At 35.1% G+C, this 13,586-nt stretch overlaps 1 protein-coding gene across 1 annotated transcript; it reads left to right on the top strand.

Moving 5' to 3' along the window:
- The first annotated feature begins 6,078 nt into the window (after nt 1–6,078).
- Nucleotides 6,079–7,068, top strand: LOC111910001 (uncharacterized). The gene has a single exon (XM_023905805.3). It carries the CDS (start codon nt 6,185–6,187, stop codon nt 6,833–6,835), a length of 651 nt encoding a protein of 216 aa, XP_023761573.1. The 5' UTR covers nt 6,079–6,184; the 3' UTR covers nt 6,836–7,068.
- Nucleotides 7,069–13,586: the final 6,518 nt, after the last annotated feature.

Here is a 13,586-nt window from a genome sequence, read left to right as displayed (position 1 = left end):
TTCAGCGACGAAGTTCTGCCCTTGCAGAGCCCGACTCCTAGCTAAAATTCCCTTATAAGTAAGTTATGCTTACCCTATTTTAAATATAGTTTATATTTAAAATTAGTATTGTTATTATAAATTTATAATAAATATTTGAGCTATTATTATGACTTATATAAGTATCGTTATAATATCTTTTTAACTACTTGCGGTACGGGGAATCTGGTTTAAAGAGCCGCATAGGGTTGTTGGATTTCAGAAGTGTTATACGCCAAAATGGTCCTGCCCTCCGGTGTTTTATGTCTGGCCCCTGTCTGTACATAGTGGTTGGAAAGTATTGTTTAAACGCTTATATTATAATAATAATAATAATAATAATAATAATAATAATAATAATAATAATAATAATAATAACAACAACAACAACAACTAGTCACGGTAATATTAGACTAAAATCTAGTGGTGATAATACTAGGTTTCGTCGAAGGAAATTATTTTAAAGTAAACGAAGCGTTGTCCGAGTACCGAGTTACCACATTTTCAAGTGAGTGCATAGTTACTTTCAGCTTACACATAGATATGAAGTATTTTATATAAATTACGTGCTATGTGTGCATATTATCTGAATACTTGCTATCTATGCTGGGTGAACGATCTTATACATGTTTTAAATGATTTAAACTGTATATGTATTTTATATCTACAAATATGTTTGGATAAAACATGGATAGATGAAATAGTTTCTGTGTGACAAAAATAAAATGATGAAGAGGTAATATAGACCATGAGGTAAGGGTGAGAGGTGAACCATGAGAGAAGCCTTTTTCCCAAGAGGTGGCCCCATCATCCAGCAGAGTATGGATGACAACCACAGACTATTCTAGACAGTCTAGTGGACACTAGCAGGCTTGCAACCTGTAGGTGTTTTGAACTGTGTATTCACCAGGTGTACTCTAAAAACCCATCGACATGTATTGCGAGTAGAGTCTCGGAAACGATACCATCGATAAACGAGATAAAACCCATTGACCTGCATTGCGAGAGGAGTCTCGGAAACGATACTATCAATAAACGAGATAAACCTTGGGAACTATGGATTTAGTGCCCGTTGAGTAAACCTTGCAACGATGGATTTAGTGTCTATTCCTTAGGATAACCCTTATGAATAAATAAACGAGGTATAGCTGAATTCTTAGAGTAGAATAAAGAAGAGAATGGGGATGAGTAATTGTGTTGATTGCTTAAATATTTAATCATAATAATTTATATTATTGTGGGTTGAAAACCCTATGTACTCATCAGGTTTCCCAACCTGATCCACTCAGTTTATTTACATCACAGGTGTTGATATGAAGTTACATTACACTGAGAGATTAAAGAGATGTAGATCACTAGTGTAAATAAATGTAAGTTCCGTTTATGCTTATGTTTCTGTATTGACGATGACATCCCAAACATTTTAACATAAATAAAATACGTTTCTTTGAAAATGTTTTGATAACATATTTATCGTGTTTTTTAGGGAACAAATTCCGCAACATTTTTATGTAAAGAAGTACTCTGATTTTTATAAAACATAAATAAAACCGGTCTTTTCTGGCCGTGAAAATGGAAATGTCATATATATATATATATATATATATATATATATATATATATATATATATATATATATATATATATATATATATATATATATATATATATATATAACAAATATGGATAGACAGTTATATTTTTCATTTTTCATTTTTCATTCAATCCATAAAATTATCATTTATTGTTACTTTAGTTGTTTATATATTCAGCACAAAAGATATGACGACTCAAGAAACATACGAGGGTTCGATGGAAGACTCAAGAAACAAACAAGGCTTTTTTTACATTAATGATCGGGAATGAGGGTGAACAACATTATGAATAAGAGTAAATTACACGAACAGTCCCTATGGTTTAGGGTAATTTACATGTTTGGTTCCTAACTTATTTTTTTAACTTGGAAGATCCCTACTATTTGTTTTTGTTACACGCTTGGTCGCTGTCTTACCTAAAAAGACTATTTTGTTCTTGATATTTTTAATTTATTTAAATAAACACACCTCAACCCCACCCCCTCACCTTATTTTATCTATCCAAACATTTTTTCCTATTTAAATAATAATCTTTTTAGCTAAGATAGGGACCAAACACGTAAAAAAACAAATAGTAGGGACTAAATGCGTAACAAAAACAAACAATAGGGACCTTTCGAGTTAAAAAAATAAGTTAAGGATTAAGCTCATAAATTACCCTGAACCATAGGGACCATTTGTGTAATTTACTTTTGAATAAGTGTATATTAACTAATGGATCCTTTATTTTTAAAATAAATGGGAGATTTCCGATATACCTTAGAAACCTTATATATGTACCCTATACTCGATCTAATAAAAATCGGGTTACTTGAATACCCAAAAATATATACCTGATACTTGATTTATCTTACCCGATTTGCTCGAATAGAAAACGGGTCGGGCGGGCAATTCGGTTTCGGTTATTTTCGACATGCTTAGTTGCAACTACGATCTGGAAAAAAAAAACATTTTATAACCCCGATATGAAGAGAAAATATCACCATAAAACTCGATTTGAAGAGAAAAATCTCACGTTAAAACCCCAAGAGTCGTTAATATAAAGTTGTGGTTGTGTAAGTGAGTCTATCATAGTGGATGTTCGTGGTGACGCAGTTTGGTTTGTTGGAAGACAATGTCACAATAAAATGATGTTGGTGGGTAGGATGTGAGTGATGGTGTATGGTGAATTGAAGATGGTAACAGACCAGAGAAAGCGTTTGTCGGAGTAGTTGTAGGCAGTGGTGGTCTACAACCATTATTTAGGGTTCTTCTATTATAGTTTAGAGAAGAAAGGAAGAAAGAAATATGTGAATGAATGGAAGGACAATGTACTGGGTCGGGTATGAAGTGAGCCTTTTTTACTTTCTTAAAGAAATAATGATAAATAAATTATAAGTAATTTAAAAGTAAATTGGTAAATGCAATATAGTATTTTAGTTATGTTAGGGACGAATCATGTAAGTTTAATATTAATTAATGATTGTTCGAGTGTAAAAAACAAAATATATAGATCGACAAAGCTCGCATATTGGACCAAACCAAATGGATGATTCGTGTATTTACTATTTATTTTATTTTGTCTGATGGGTAGTAGAGTGGCATACCCGACTCCTAGGTATATTTTAGAAACAACAAAAAAGGCGACGTGGCATGCTCCTCTGGTTATCTTCTAATTGAAACTTAGGGACTTCAATTATGAAACCCACATATGGAAAGATCAATCTCTTCCTTGATAAGCTATATTTGACTAAGGTGTTGTTTGTTTTTTCTAAAAAACAACTTCTGACCACTTATTGTTGCGTCGCGCAGCACACGTGCCACACTTGGCCCTTCGTAGTTGTTTGTTTTTCAGAAGTTTTCTGGCTTAAAAATTATTACGCGTGTGTTGCGTGGCGTAGCACTTGACCCTCTACTTCAAACTTCTTCACACCTTATTTTAACTTATTGCAACAGTCTGAAGAGGTTAAAAAACAAACAAAGTTTTTATTACATCTTGCAGCCGTTTGGTCCCCCTTTTCTGCTATAGGTGATTGTAGAGGTGATCCGCAGATTTCGTATATTTTTGTTTCGAAAAAACAACAACACCTAAGTAAATGGTTATGAGAGCCTTGACATAACTAGCTAAAAGTTAAGGTGTAGTTTTTTTGTGCATAACTTATATATTTTAAAAGCTCTTTAAAACTACTTGAATTGATTTTTGGATCATTAAATTTTTTGTTTAAAATAAAAAGTAAAAATTAATTCTTACTACAAATATAAAGTTTTTTTTAACACGCTTCTAAAAACTCTCAATATCTGCATGTTGAATACGTGTTATGTTAATTACACAAAAACTAAAATAAAAGACAAAAGTAACTAAAAGTAATATTTTAGTTAAAAACAATCCCCACAACAAATCCAAACTTAGAACGATATCATAAAAAATAATGAGCTTTGTATACTCTGTAAAGTAAACGCGTGTTCTCCGGTCGGTTGCAGATTCGGAGCACTATGCCCCCACTAGGATATCGTGGTGTCCCCTTATAGGCACCTTATTGTTTATTATTGATTTATTTCTCTACGTCCAAATAATTGTTATCAACACAAACATTGTTTATTAGTTGTTACTGTTATAGGAACTTTTCCTATATAACGCTTTTAAATAACTTTAGTTCGATATAAAGTTATAAACATGATAGTCAGTTATTCGAAGTTAAAACTCAGGAGCGTATGCATCAATTTTAAAAAATGTAATACTCTCACAAAATGAAGTCTATATGTTTTATTATTGTTCAATAAAAAATATTTTATGACAAAAAGGTATATTGATGTTATATGGTAAAATAAAGATTAATAACAGGTAAAAATGAGTATTTACTGTTTTTTAGAAAATAAATAGATTTTTATATTCTTCTCTTGATTATTCTTCCTACTTATATAAAACCATAATCATATAAAATCATAGTATGGGCTCCACGATTTTTTTTAAGTTCTCTTAGGCTAAGGAGAGTAGCATTCGTTATGGAACTCGTCAGGCTCCCCAACCATACTAGAACACCGCCCACTAGCTCTCGCTAGGGGGGTCGCTACGGGAGGCATGCCAACAGTTTGACGAAAAAAAAGAGAAGGCCTTTGACGATTTTGATTTAGTTGGAGTGTGTTTGATAGAATTGCTTCCTTCTTGACTCAGTCTAATTGTTGAATCGCGATGTGTAAGCTCGGAAATGGAAAATGGGACAACGATGGGAGGAAGAAGACACGAAAATCTAAATTGTAAAGAAATGGACCTCCAAAAATCACATACTTACACATCACAACCCTCATCTTAATCCCTCTCACAAACCAAGTTTCTGAAATTACCAAAAGGACCCTACACTTAAATATTTATTGTTTGTGGTTTACAAAAATAAAATATGTTTAATATTTGTGAACAAAAATGTTTATATATTAAAATAAAGCGAAATAATTAAATTAGAAAAAAAATCAAAAAAAAAAAAAAAAAGAATGCTAAGAATGTTATCACTCTCTACCAAATGTTAAAATTAGGTGTTAAATGGTCAAAAATAATATAACGCTAAAAAATCTAACGTGGCAAGGTGTTAGAAGTATTATCACTTTCCTTAACCTTATTATTTTCCATAAGTCAAAAATACATTGTCAAGCAAAACAAAATCTTCTAAGAATCTAGTATGATTCACTAACAACAAAAATAAATCAACAATTTAACGTCATATCTTATGTTACATATATTAGTTTATATCATAGTAATGAGTAGTCAATTATAATAAATGAAGATTTTTTTTTATTATATGTCACACTTTCATTCAATTTGTCAAATGTCACGTTATTATTTTGAATTAATTTTTTTTCTACATGTCACTTTATAGATTTCTTATTTTATTAAATTTTATATAATATTTTAATATAGTAATTATAATAAATGTAGTAATAAATTATATTAATTTCATTAATTAACTTATTTTCTAATTTTAAAATTAAAGTATTAGTTTCATTTGTTTATTTATTTAAATTTGAAAAATAAATTTCAGTTTTAATAATATATTATTTTTTTATTTTTGTAAATTGAAAGTTATCAAATATTAGAATTTTATATTTAATTTTTTTATAATAGATTAAAACTAATTTTTTAACAAATTAAATTTTTATTCAGCACTTCACTTGACACGTGTCGCTGCTAACAAAAGTCCTTTATTCATCATGTGACAACAAGCGCCATCTTTCGCGCCCAAGCCGTTACATCTAATTCCATAAGCCCACTCTCAGTCAAAGAAACGTTTTCAACGCGCCACTCTTATAGGTGCGTGATATTCACGGAGCGTGACCAATACATTCGCTCTTTGTTTCTCACCGCCCATAGCTTATGGAAGAGTTCGGAAGCCGTTGTTTCCTTTAACCAACGGCTGACGTGTTATAATTGACCATCTATGTCACACTTAATTTCACTTCTGCCACAACCTTTTGAACTGCTATATAAACGGTGGCTCTTGCTACTCTGGGTTTGCCAAACTGAACACTTAAACTCCCCCCTGATAAATTCCCAATTTGACAGTTTCTTCTTCCTTGAATTCGTCGGTTACTCTGCCAAATTAATGATGTCGTCGGAGAGAAACAAATCCGGTGGAGCATCAGTCATCCGGAGTAGTTTTCAGCGATCAATTTCACCGTCCGGTAGGTTTTGTTCCTCCACAATCTCATCGTCTTCATCTGCTTTTACTTCTTCCATGTCTGGTTTCTCTTCCTCGACCAGATCCACGTCGCCATCGAGAATCAGCGTTCGTTCCGGTTACACGTCATCATCCCCGTCGGTTCGGTTTTCGATCGGTCATCGTCACTCGTCTCCTGGTCGTTCGGTTGCGGCGTCGTCTTCGCCGAGAAACGTGAATCGGCGTTGTGATCGTAATAACAATACGAATAAGGCGTGGAGTCATGGATCGAAGAAGACGTGTCTCTGCTCGCCGACGACGCATCCTGGATCGTTTCGGTGTAGTTTGCACAAGAACTCGAGTACAAGAAATGGTAACGGTAGTCACGACAGTATGGCGTCGTATCACTCGCACAGATTGTACGCTCGGAGATCGGCAATGACGAATTCGCTTGTGAGAATTGGAACTGTGGAAGGTGATCTGGTGAAGAGAGCGTTGGCGGCATTGATTCGTCCGTCGTCTCACCAGCAGAGACGGCGGAGTGACTTCCAACCAAGGCCTAGTCGGCTCTCCGTTATGTCCAAAGCCGGTGATTGATTCTGCCACCTCTGGTACAATCACAAACACAAATGACAAATCACAATCCACAACCAATTTTGTAGATCATTTTGATCTTGTCAGATGAGCTCTTTTTTTCATATGTAGGCTCACCAATTCCCATTGTAGATACATATGAAAGAATGGTGGCGTGAGTCTCCTTGAATTAACTGGAGATTCACATTTAGACTACTGTAAATACCTTAAACAAGAATTTTCAGGTTTCAAATGGATTTGACTCTTGTAGTATCTGCTGTGATTTGAGTATTGCGGCCATGAATCGTCTTTGTGGATGTTCTTGAATCTGACTCCGGCCATTTCACAAAGATGTAACAGTGTTGGATTATTTATGTGTTCTTTTTTTATGATTTGGTACTTTTGTATAAAGAAATCCATCGTCAATCACTTTTTAACCTAGATAACGTGAGTTGAATCACACTTTTTATGTGAACATACACAAATTCAATATTATCATCAAGCCTTTGTTATAACTTCAGAATCGTGTTTGAATTTCAATTTTCAAACTGCGAAGTGTGATGTTAAGTTTTAAAATACGAATGTACTTGGTATGTCTTTGGACTTTACAAATTGGAAATATTAAAGAAATAGATGCAGAGTTTTTTTAAAGTCTCGAAAGTTTTTGTCGTGGCATCTTGGGAGGAAAAGTTGACCATCAATTCATGGACATGTGGCAGAGGAGTCCTTGTCTCGTGGAACTAATCAACCGTCGACTTTGGACTTGTTTCTAATTTCTAAGCAATAATTTTTCAACACAGATGCCATTTTGTACACCTTTTTCTGCCTTATATAGTTATATGCATTTTTTTCCAACACATTTTAAATAGTCAAAATGTATTTTGAATTAGTAAAATATGATTGTAAAAAAAAAAATCGTACGCTAACGTTACCATTTGACACTATGAACATAAATTGAAACAATGGGACCGGTGAGAAAAGATGATTTTCTGGTTTTTATGTGTTAGTTTCTTTATTTTTTTTTCAAACACAATGATATAATGGATCTTGAAGCTGAATTAATCACCATCCTTGTACCAAGTTCAAAATCCCATTCATAACGTTGGTTTTGTTGTCTAAAATATTTTATTTTATGAGATCGATGCAAAGAAATATAAAATATGATCATCAAGTCTTTTTAAACCCGGAACCCGTTAGTTTTTTATGCTAGTGGGCTGTTGAATACCAAATTTATTTTCACACAATGTGTTTGGGGTTTTCGATGTGGCCCAGTTAAGGTTGTCGGAACTCAAGCTTAAATGTCGCGATGAAATAAAAATAAAGTCTGTAAAATAAAATAAGTAATGTAAGCAAATATATGTTGGTATAAAAAATGTACATAAACAGATGTCTCTTCGTATAAAAAAAATGTTGTAAACAAATGTTTCTTTGTTTGGTGGATATAATTGAGCTTACTTGTATTATAAGATAGATATTAATATAGGTTTGGGTACCGACCAAATATTTGGTGATGCTTTTGTTTGTTTGCAATAATTTAATAAAGCGCGTTAAAATAATCGTTTTAAATTCTGATTGTTGGTTTACTAGCAGCAAGAGATAAACAGTTATCCAACTAAGTCTATTCCTTCTAGCTCGATGCTTCTTTAATCAGTTGAATGCGAGCATCTGAAAGTCGTCTGCTGTCTTTAGTGGGTTGCAAAGTTTTCCATTGACCAATCTAGAGTTACTTTCCTTTCACACCACCCAAATCAGTGTGTAACATTAAGCGCCCATAAGTTTCAATTTATGACCCCTATTAGGCTATAGGGAGTGAGCTCATTAAGAACCCTTATACCCACCACATATCATATATGTAGTGGGTATCACATTAGTAACACATTTTGTACCACTAACATAGGATATCTACCATTAACACACAACTACATATCATTATTTTTATTTATTTTTTAATTCAAAAATACAATAAAATTACATTTTTATAATTAAAAAGCATGCATGTTTTAAACAAGTGTTTCATTAATTATAAAAATAAAATTACAACTTCAAACTACATTACTTAATTAATCTAGAAAAAAAATACATTAATTAAAAAAACAAAGAAACATACATATAAAAAACTTAATCGTCGTTCATGTTATGTTGGTACAAATGTTTTGCGATATCTTCTCGAAGATTGAAACACGTTTCACTGTTATGAATTTCAACAACTCGCTTTAAAAACGCATTCGTTCCGGGTACGAACTCCTCAATTGGAACGACAACATCGTTCGGATCATACGTGCAAATCGTTTGACCTTCATCTTCAATAATCATATTGTGCATTATAATACATGCGAGGACCACTTGTTTAATTCTTTCATTATCTCAGAGTCGTGTAGCATATTTCACTACATGTCATGTCTGCTTAAGGACTCCAAATGCCCTCTCGATATCCTTTCTTGCCGATTCCTGTTTTTTTTTTTTTAAAAAAAACTTTGTCTTTTCACTTCGAGGAACCGAGTATGCCTTTATCAATTTAGAATAATCCGGGTAGTAACCGTATTTATACGCGTGCCCATTCACCGTGAACGTCATATCAGGTGCTTTGTCGGTCCAAATATCGTTGAAAAGTGGAGATTGGCCAAGAACATTAAGGTCGTTGTTAGACCCCGCTACTCCAAAAAAAAGACATGTCATATCCACAAATCTTGAGATGCAACAACTTCTAGGATAATGGTTGGTTCACCTATATCTCATCGAGTGAACTGATCACGCCATGCAGTTGGAGATTTTTCCCAAGCCACATGCGTACAATCTAGACTGCCAAGCATACCCGGAAATCCATGTCTCTCTTCATGATCCGAATATAATCTCTCAATATCACATTGAGTAGGTTTACGTAAATATTCTTTAATGAAAAACCTCATAAACACATGCTGAAAACCAATCTACACATTAAACTACGGTCATTTCGGATACTTTCAAGTATTCGTCAGATGCATCGAATGTTATATCGTATCCAAAATACCTAAGAGCAGTTGCACATTTTTGTATACTACTAAAATTCATTCTTCCTCTAGCGTCGGGTTTTTGTTTGAAAAAATCATAACAAGATTCTAAAGCATTACTAATACGTAAAAATATAGTCTTATTGAAATGGAAATGACGTTCGAACGAGTCGTCATTATAAAGACAATTATCGGCAAAGTAATCACGTACCAATAAGTTGTGTGCGGCTTGGCGATCACGATTGACGACCACCCTTGTACGAGCTGCATTCGAATTTTCTTCGTCGTGAATGTGTTGCACAACGTTGAAGAATGTGTTGACGAATTCTACGTCGTCATCCAAGTCAAAAGCATTTAAAAATTCAATATGTTTTGTGGAATCCATATATATGTGTTTTGTGGTTTTAGAGAATGAATGTTAGAATGAGGTGTAATTTTTGGTGAAAATAGAAGATATATTTATGTAGTGAATTGAGTTTGAAAAAAAAAATAAACAAACGGGCAAAATAGCCGTTCAACTGTCAAATAAACCAACAACAATCACCTTCTTCGTTTGATTTCGTCGTCGGGAGCATGGATGAGCACGACCACGCCCGACCACGGAACGTCGGGGTGGTGTGCATGAGACTTTCTTGTGGCCAGCTAGACCACGATTTGCTTCGTGGTATGTATACCACAAGGTCTAAGTGAGATGTTAAGATATGTTATGAGTGTTACACGTCATCATTCCCTACGAGGTGTTAAGCAAGTTGCTAAGAATGAGGTGCTAAGTTGGTAGCGAAAGAAAGTAAAAATGAATGTTTTGAAACTATTTTTTTAAACAATTTTAATTCCTTTTTTTACATTTTAAACAAATTAAAAATAAAAATAAAAATAAAAAAAGGTGTTACGTTATCGATGATGGGCTTTACACCTTTGGCATCTACAACGGTAAATATGAGAGATGAAAAAGTGGAAGATGGCGTTTTGACTACTCTGGTGTTGTGTGTGAGTTTAGATTGAGGGTGGGGTGGTTGACCATTTTCTATTTAATAATATTAATCTTATTAAAACAAATGAAAATTTTTAAAAAGAAATTACATGAATGAAAATAAATTTCAATTTGGGGAGGGACAAAACTCAAAATGAAACGGAACATTTTGTGCAAATTTCATCGTTTGGAATCTAAAATCCCAAAATTTTGCTAAATTTCATAATCGTAAACATAACATAATAAAAATATATAAAAAATGAATTAAAAAAGTATAATATTCTTTTCAACTTCGACAAAAACTTGTTCTACAACCAGTGATGGATCTATGTAGAGAATTGGGGTCCCGGGCCACTGTTCAATTTCCGGTTCGTAGTGTAATTTTTTTTTTAAATTTTTTCTATTAGGTGCACTTATTTGAAGTATGAAGGACACCCCTACTAAAATTGTCTGCGTCCGTCACTGTCTACAACCAAACCCTCTAAAAAAACTATATTTGCAAGTTTAATTTTTTTTTAACTTCAAAAAAATACGAACAAGAGAGACTAATTTTGTAACGTCACAAATTTCGAGTCCAAAAATTTTATTTTTAATTAATTGATTATAAGAACATTCATAAGAATACTACGTAAAAATATATCATTTCATAAATCAATATATCATGTTTGAAAACTCAAATCATAAAATAGTAACATGTCAGAGTACAATCCCAGAATATCTCAAATGCGGAAAACCAATACGTGTGTGTATGATGTGCTGCTACCGCACCAGCTCATTTCCCTTCGTTGAAGAGGTACATGAAACCAAAACTATAAACTGTAAGCACGAAGCATAATGAGTTCCCCCATCGTACCACATACCATACAATCACATAACATACATATATTGCCAGACATATCTTGGTGTCCGATCTACCCCTTCGGTCCTGTCGACCGGATACTGCCTAGCATATCTGGGTGCTGGCCTCCCCTTCGGTCATGTTGACCGGATACTGCCTAGCATATATGGGTGCTGACCTCCCCTTCGGTCCTGTCGACCGGATACTGCCTAGCATATCTGGTGCTAGCCTCCTCTTCGGTCCTGGTGACCGGATACTGCCTAGCATATCTGGGTGTTGGCCTCCCCATCGGTCATATCGACCGGATACTGCCTACCATATCTGGGTGCTGACATCCCCTTCGGTCCTGTCGACCAGATACTGGGGACTATTTTACCCCTCTACTACTACCACATAACATGTATCCCATAATCATATTCTATATAGTATGACTGGGTATGACTACCCCTCTTCGGCCCTATCGACTGGAAACCTTGGGGACTATCTCCCCTACTGCTACTAGCATATAACATCATATCATAATAACACATAACATATCAGGTAGTAGCAAACCTAGATGAATATCACAAAGACAGTCATCTAACATACGACTCCTACTGGTGGGCCGACATTGGTGCCTTAGACCCACCGCTACTGGAAGGTAACTCACCTCGTACGAATAGTTGCTGATAATACGCGCGAGAAATCTCTATTTGCTGCTGCTCCGGAAATCCTCCGGCTATAATCCCCACGAAACACTCGGTCAGAACCTGATATCTACTCTTAGGGTAAAATGACTATTTTACCCCTGACCAAGTCCAAGTCAAAGTCAAAGTCAAAGTCAACTTCCAGTTGACCTGACTCGCTGAGCTGGGCCGCCAACACGTCGAGTCCCTATCCTTTTAACTGTCCTCATCCACGACTCTACTCGTCGAGTTTAGAAATGACTCGACGAGTTCTCCTTGTATACGAACATCGAATGAACCTTCATCCAACTCGCCGAGTTGTATGAACAACTCGTCGAGTTCATCCTTATCCTATAAACCAGGCCAGTCCTTGACTCGCCGAGTTGTATGAACAACTCGTCGAGTTCATCTTCAAGAGTTGAGAGATTGCCTTGGACTCGTTGAGTCCCATGAATAACTCGTAGGGTCGCTATTGTCCAAGTCCCATTTCTCGATTTCTGGCGTACAACTCTTGTCGAAATGATAGATCTAGGCTCCAAAGATCGATTTGGCACGTAAAGTTACAAACTTTATGCGCATGCATGGGAGAATGAGCTCAAATGGCTCAAAAAGGGGCTCCTAATATGCATGGGGCTTTCAATGGGTTCAAAGACAGCTACTTTATGCCTTAGGGTCTCTTAATGACCTTGGATTTGGAGCCTTAGCCTCCAACCATGCTTGCAATCATGGTTGGTTGCCAAGAATAGCTCTTAGAAGCCCTAATTTCCTTCAAGAAGAGATCTACCTTAATAATGGACAAGGTATGAGCCTTATACCTCAGATGGATTGTGAATGATGCTCAAGCTCGAATTCCTTTGGCCTTTTCTTGTTCCTTCGATCCCTTCCTTCCTTCCTTTGATCAAAAAACCACCATGATCACTCAAAAGCCTTTAGATCTTCACGCACACAATTAGGGTCGATATGGAGGGTTCTCGAAGCAATAGGGACGAAGGGTGGCTGAATGAGACGTTTAAATAGGGTGTAAACCCCTTAGATTAGGGTTTTGTCCAGACAGTGCGGACTCGTCGAGTCCGGACGCCGACTCGTCGAGTCGCTCACTTAACTCCCGTGTCCGATCCACTTATACTCGACGAGTTGGCTCACCAACTCACCAAGTCATAGGTCAAAAATGATAAATATACTCAAATGAAATACATACCAAGAATCAGGTGCTACAAATTTCCGGAGCATGATTTATGGGGCGAAGTCTGATCCTAATGGGGTAGAATTGTAACATCACCAGATCAGGTATACATCGTGACCCTTGGTCTTTTGA

The sequence above is a fragment of the Lactuca sativa genome, chromosome 1 (genome assembly GCF_002870075.4).
Source record: "Lactuca sativa cultivar Salinas chromosome 1, Lsat_Salinas_v11, whole genome shotgun sequence".
NCBI classification, from domain to species: Eukaryota; Viridiplantae; Streptophyta; class Magnoliopsida; order Asterales; family Asteraceae; genus Lactuca; species Lactuca sativa.
Note: the sequence above shows the minus strand (reverse complement) of the source record. Positions and strands in the feature narration are given on the sequence as shown.

What these genes read in the sequence shown, in the direction of transcription:
- LOC111910001 (XM_023905805.3), top strand. Translation starts at nt 6,185, where the DNA reads ATGATGTCGTCGGAGAGAAACAAATCCGGTGGAGCATCAGTCATCCGG.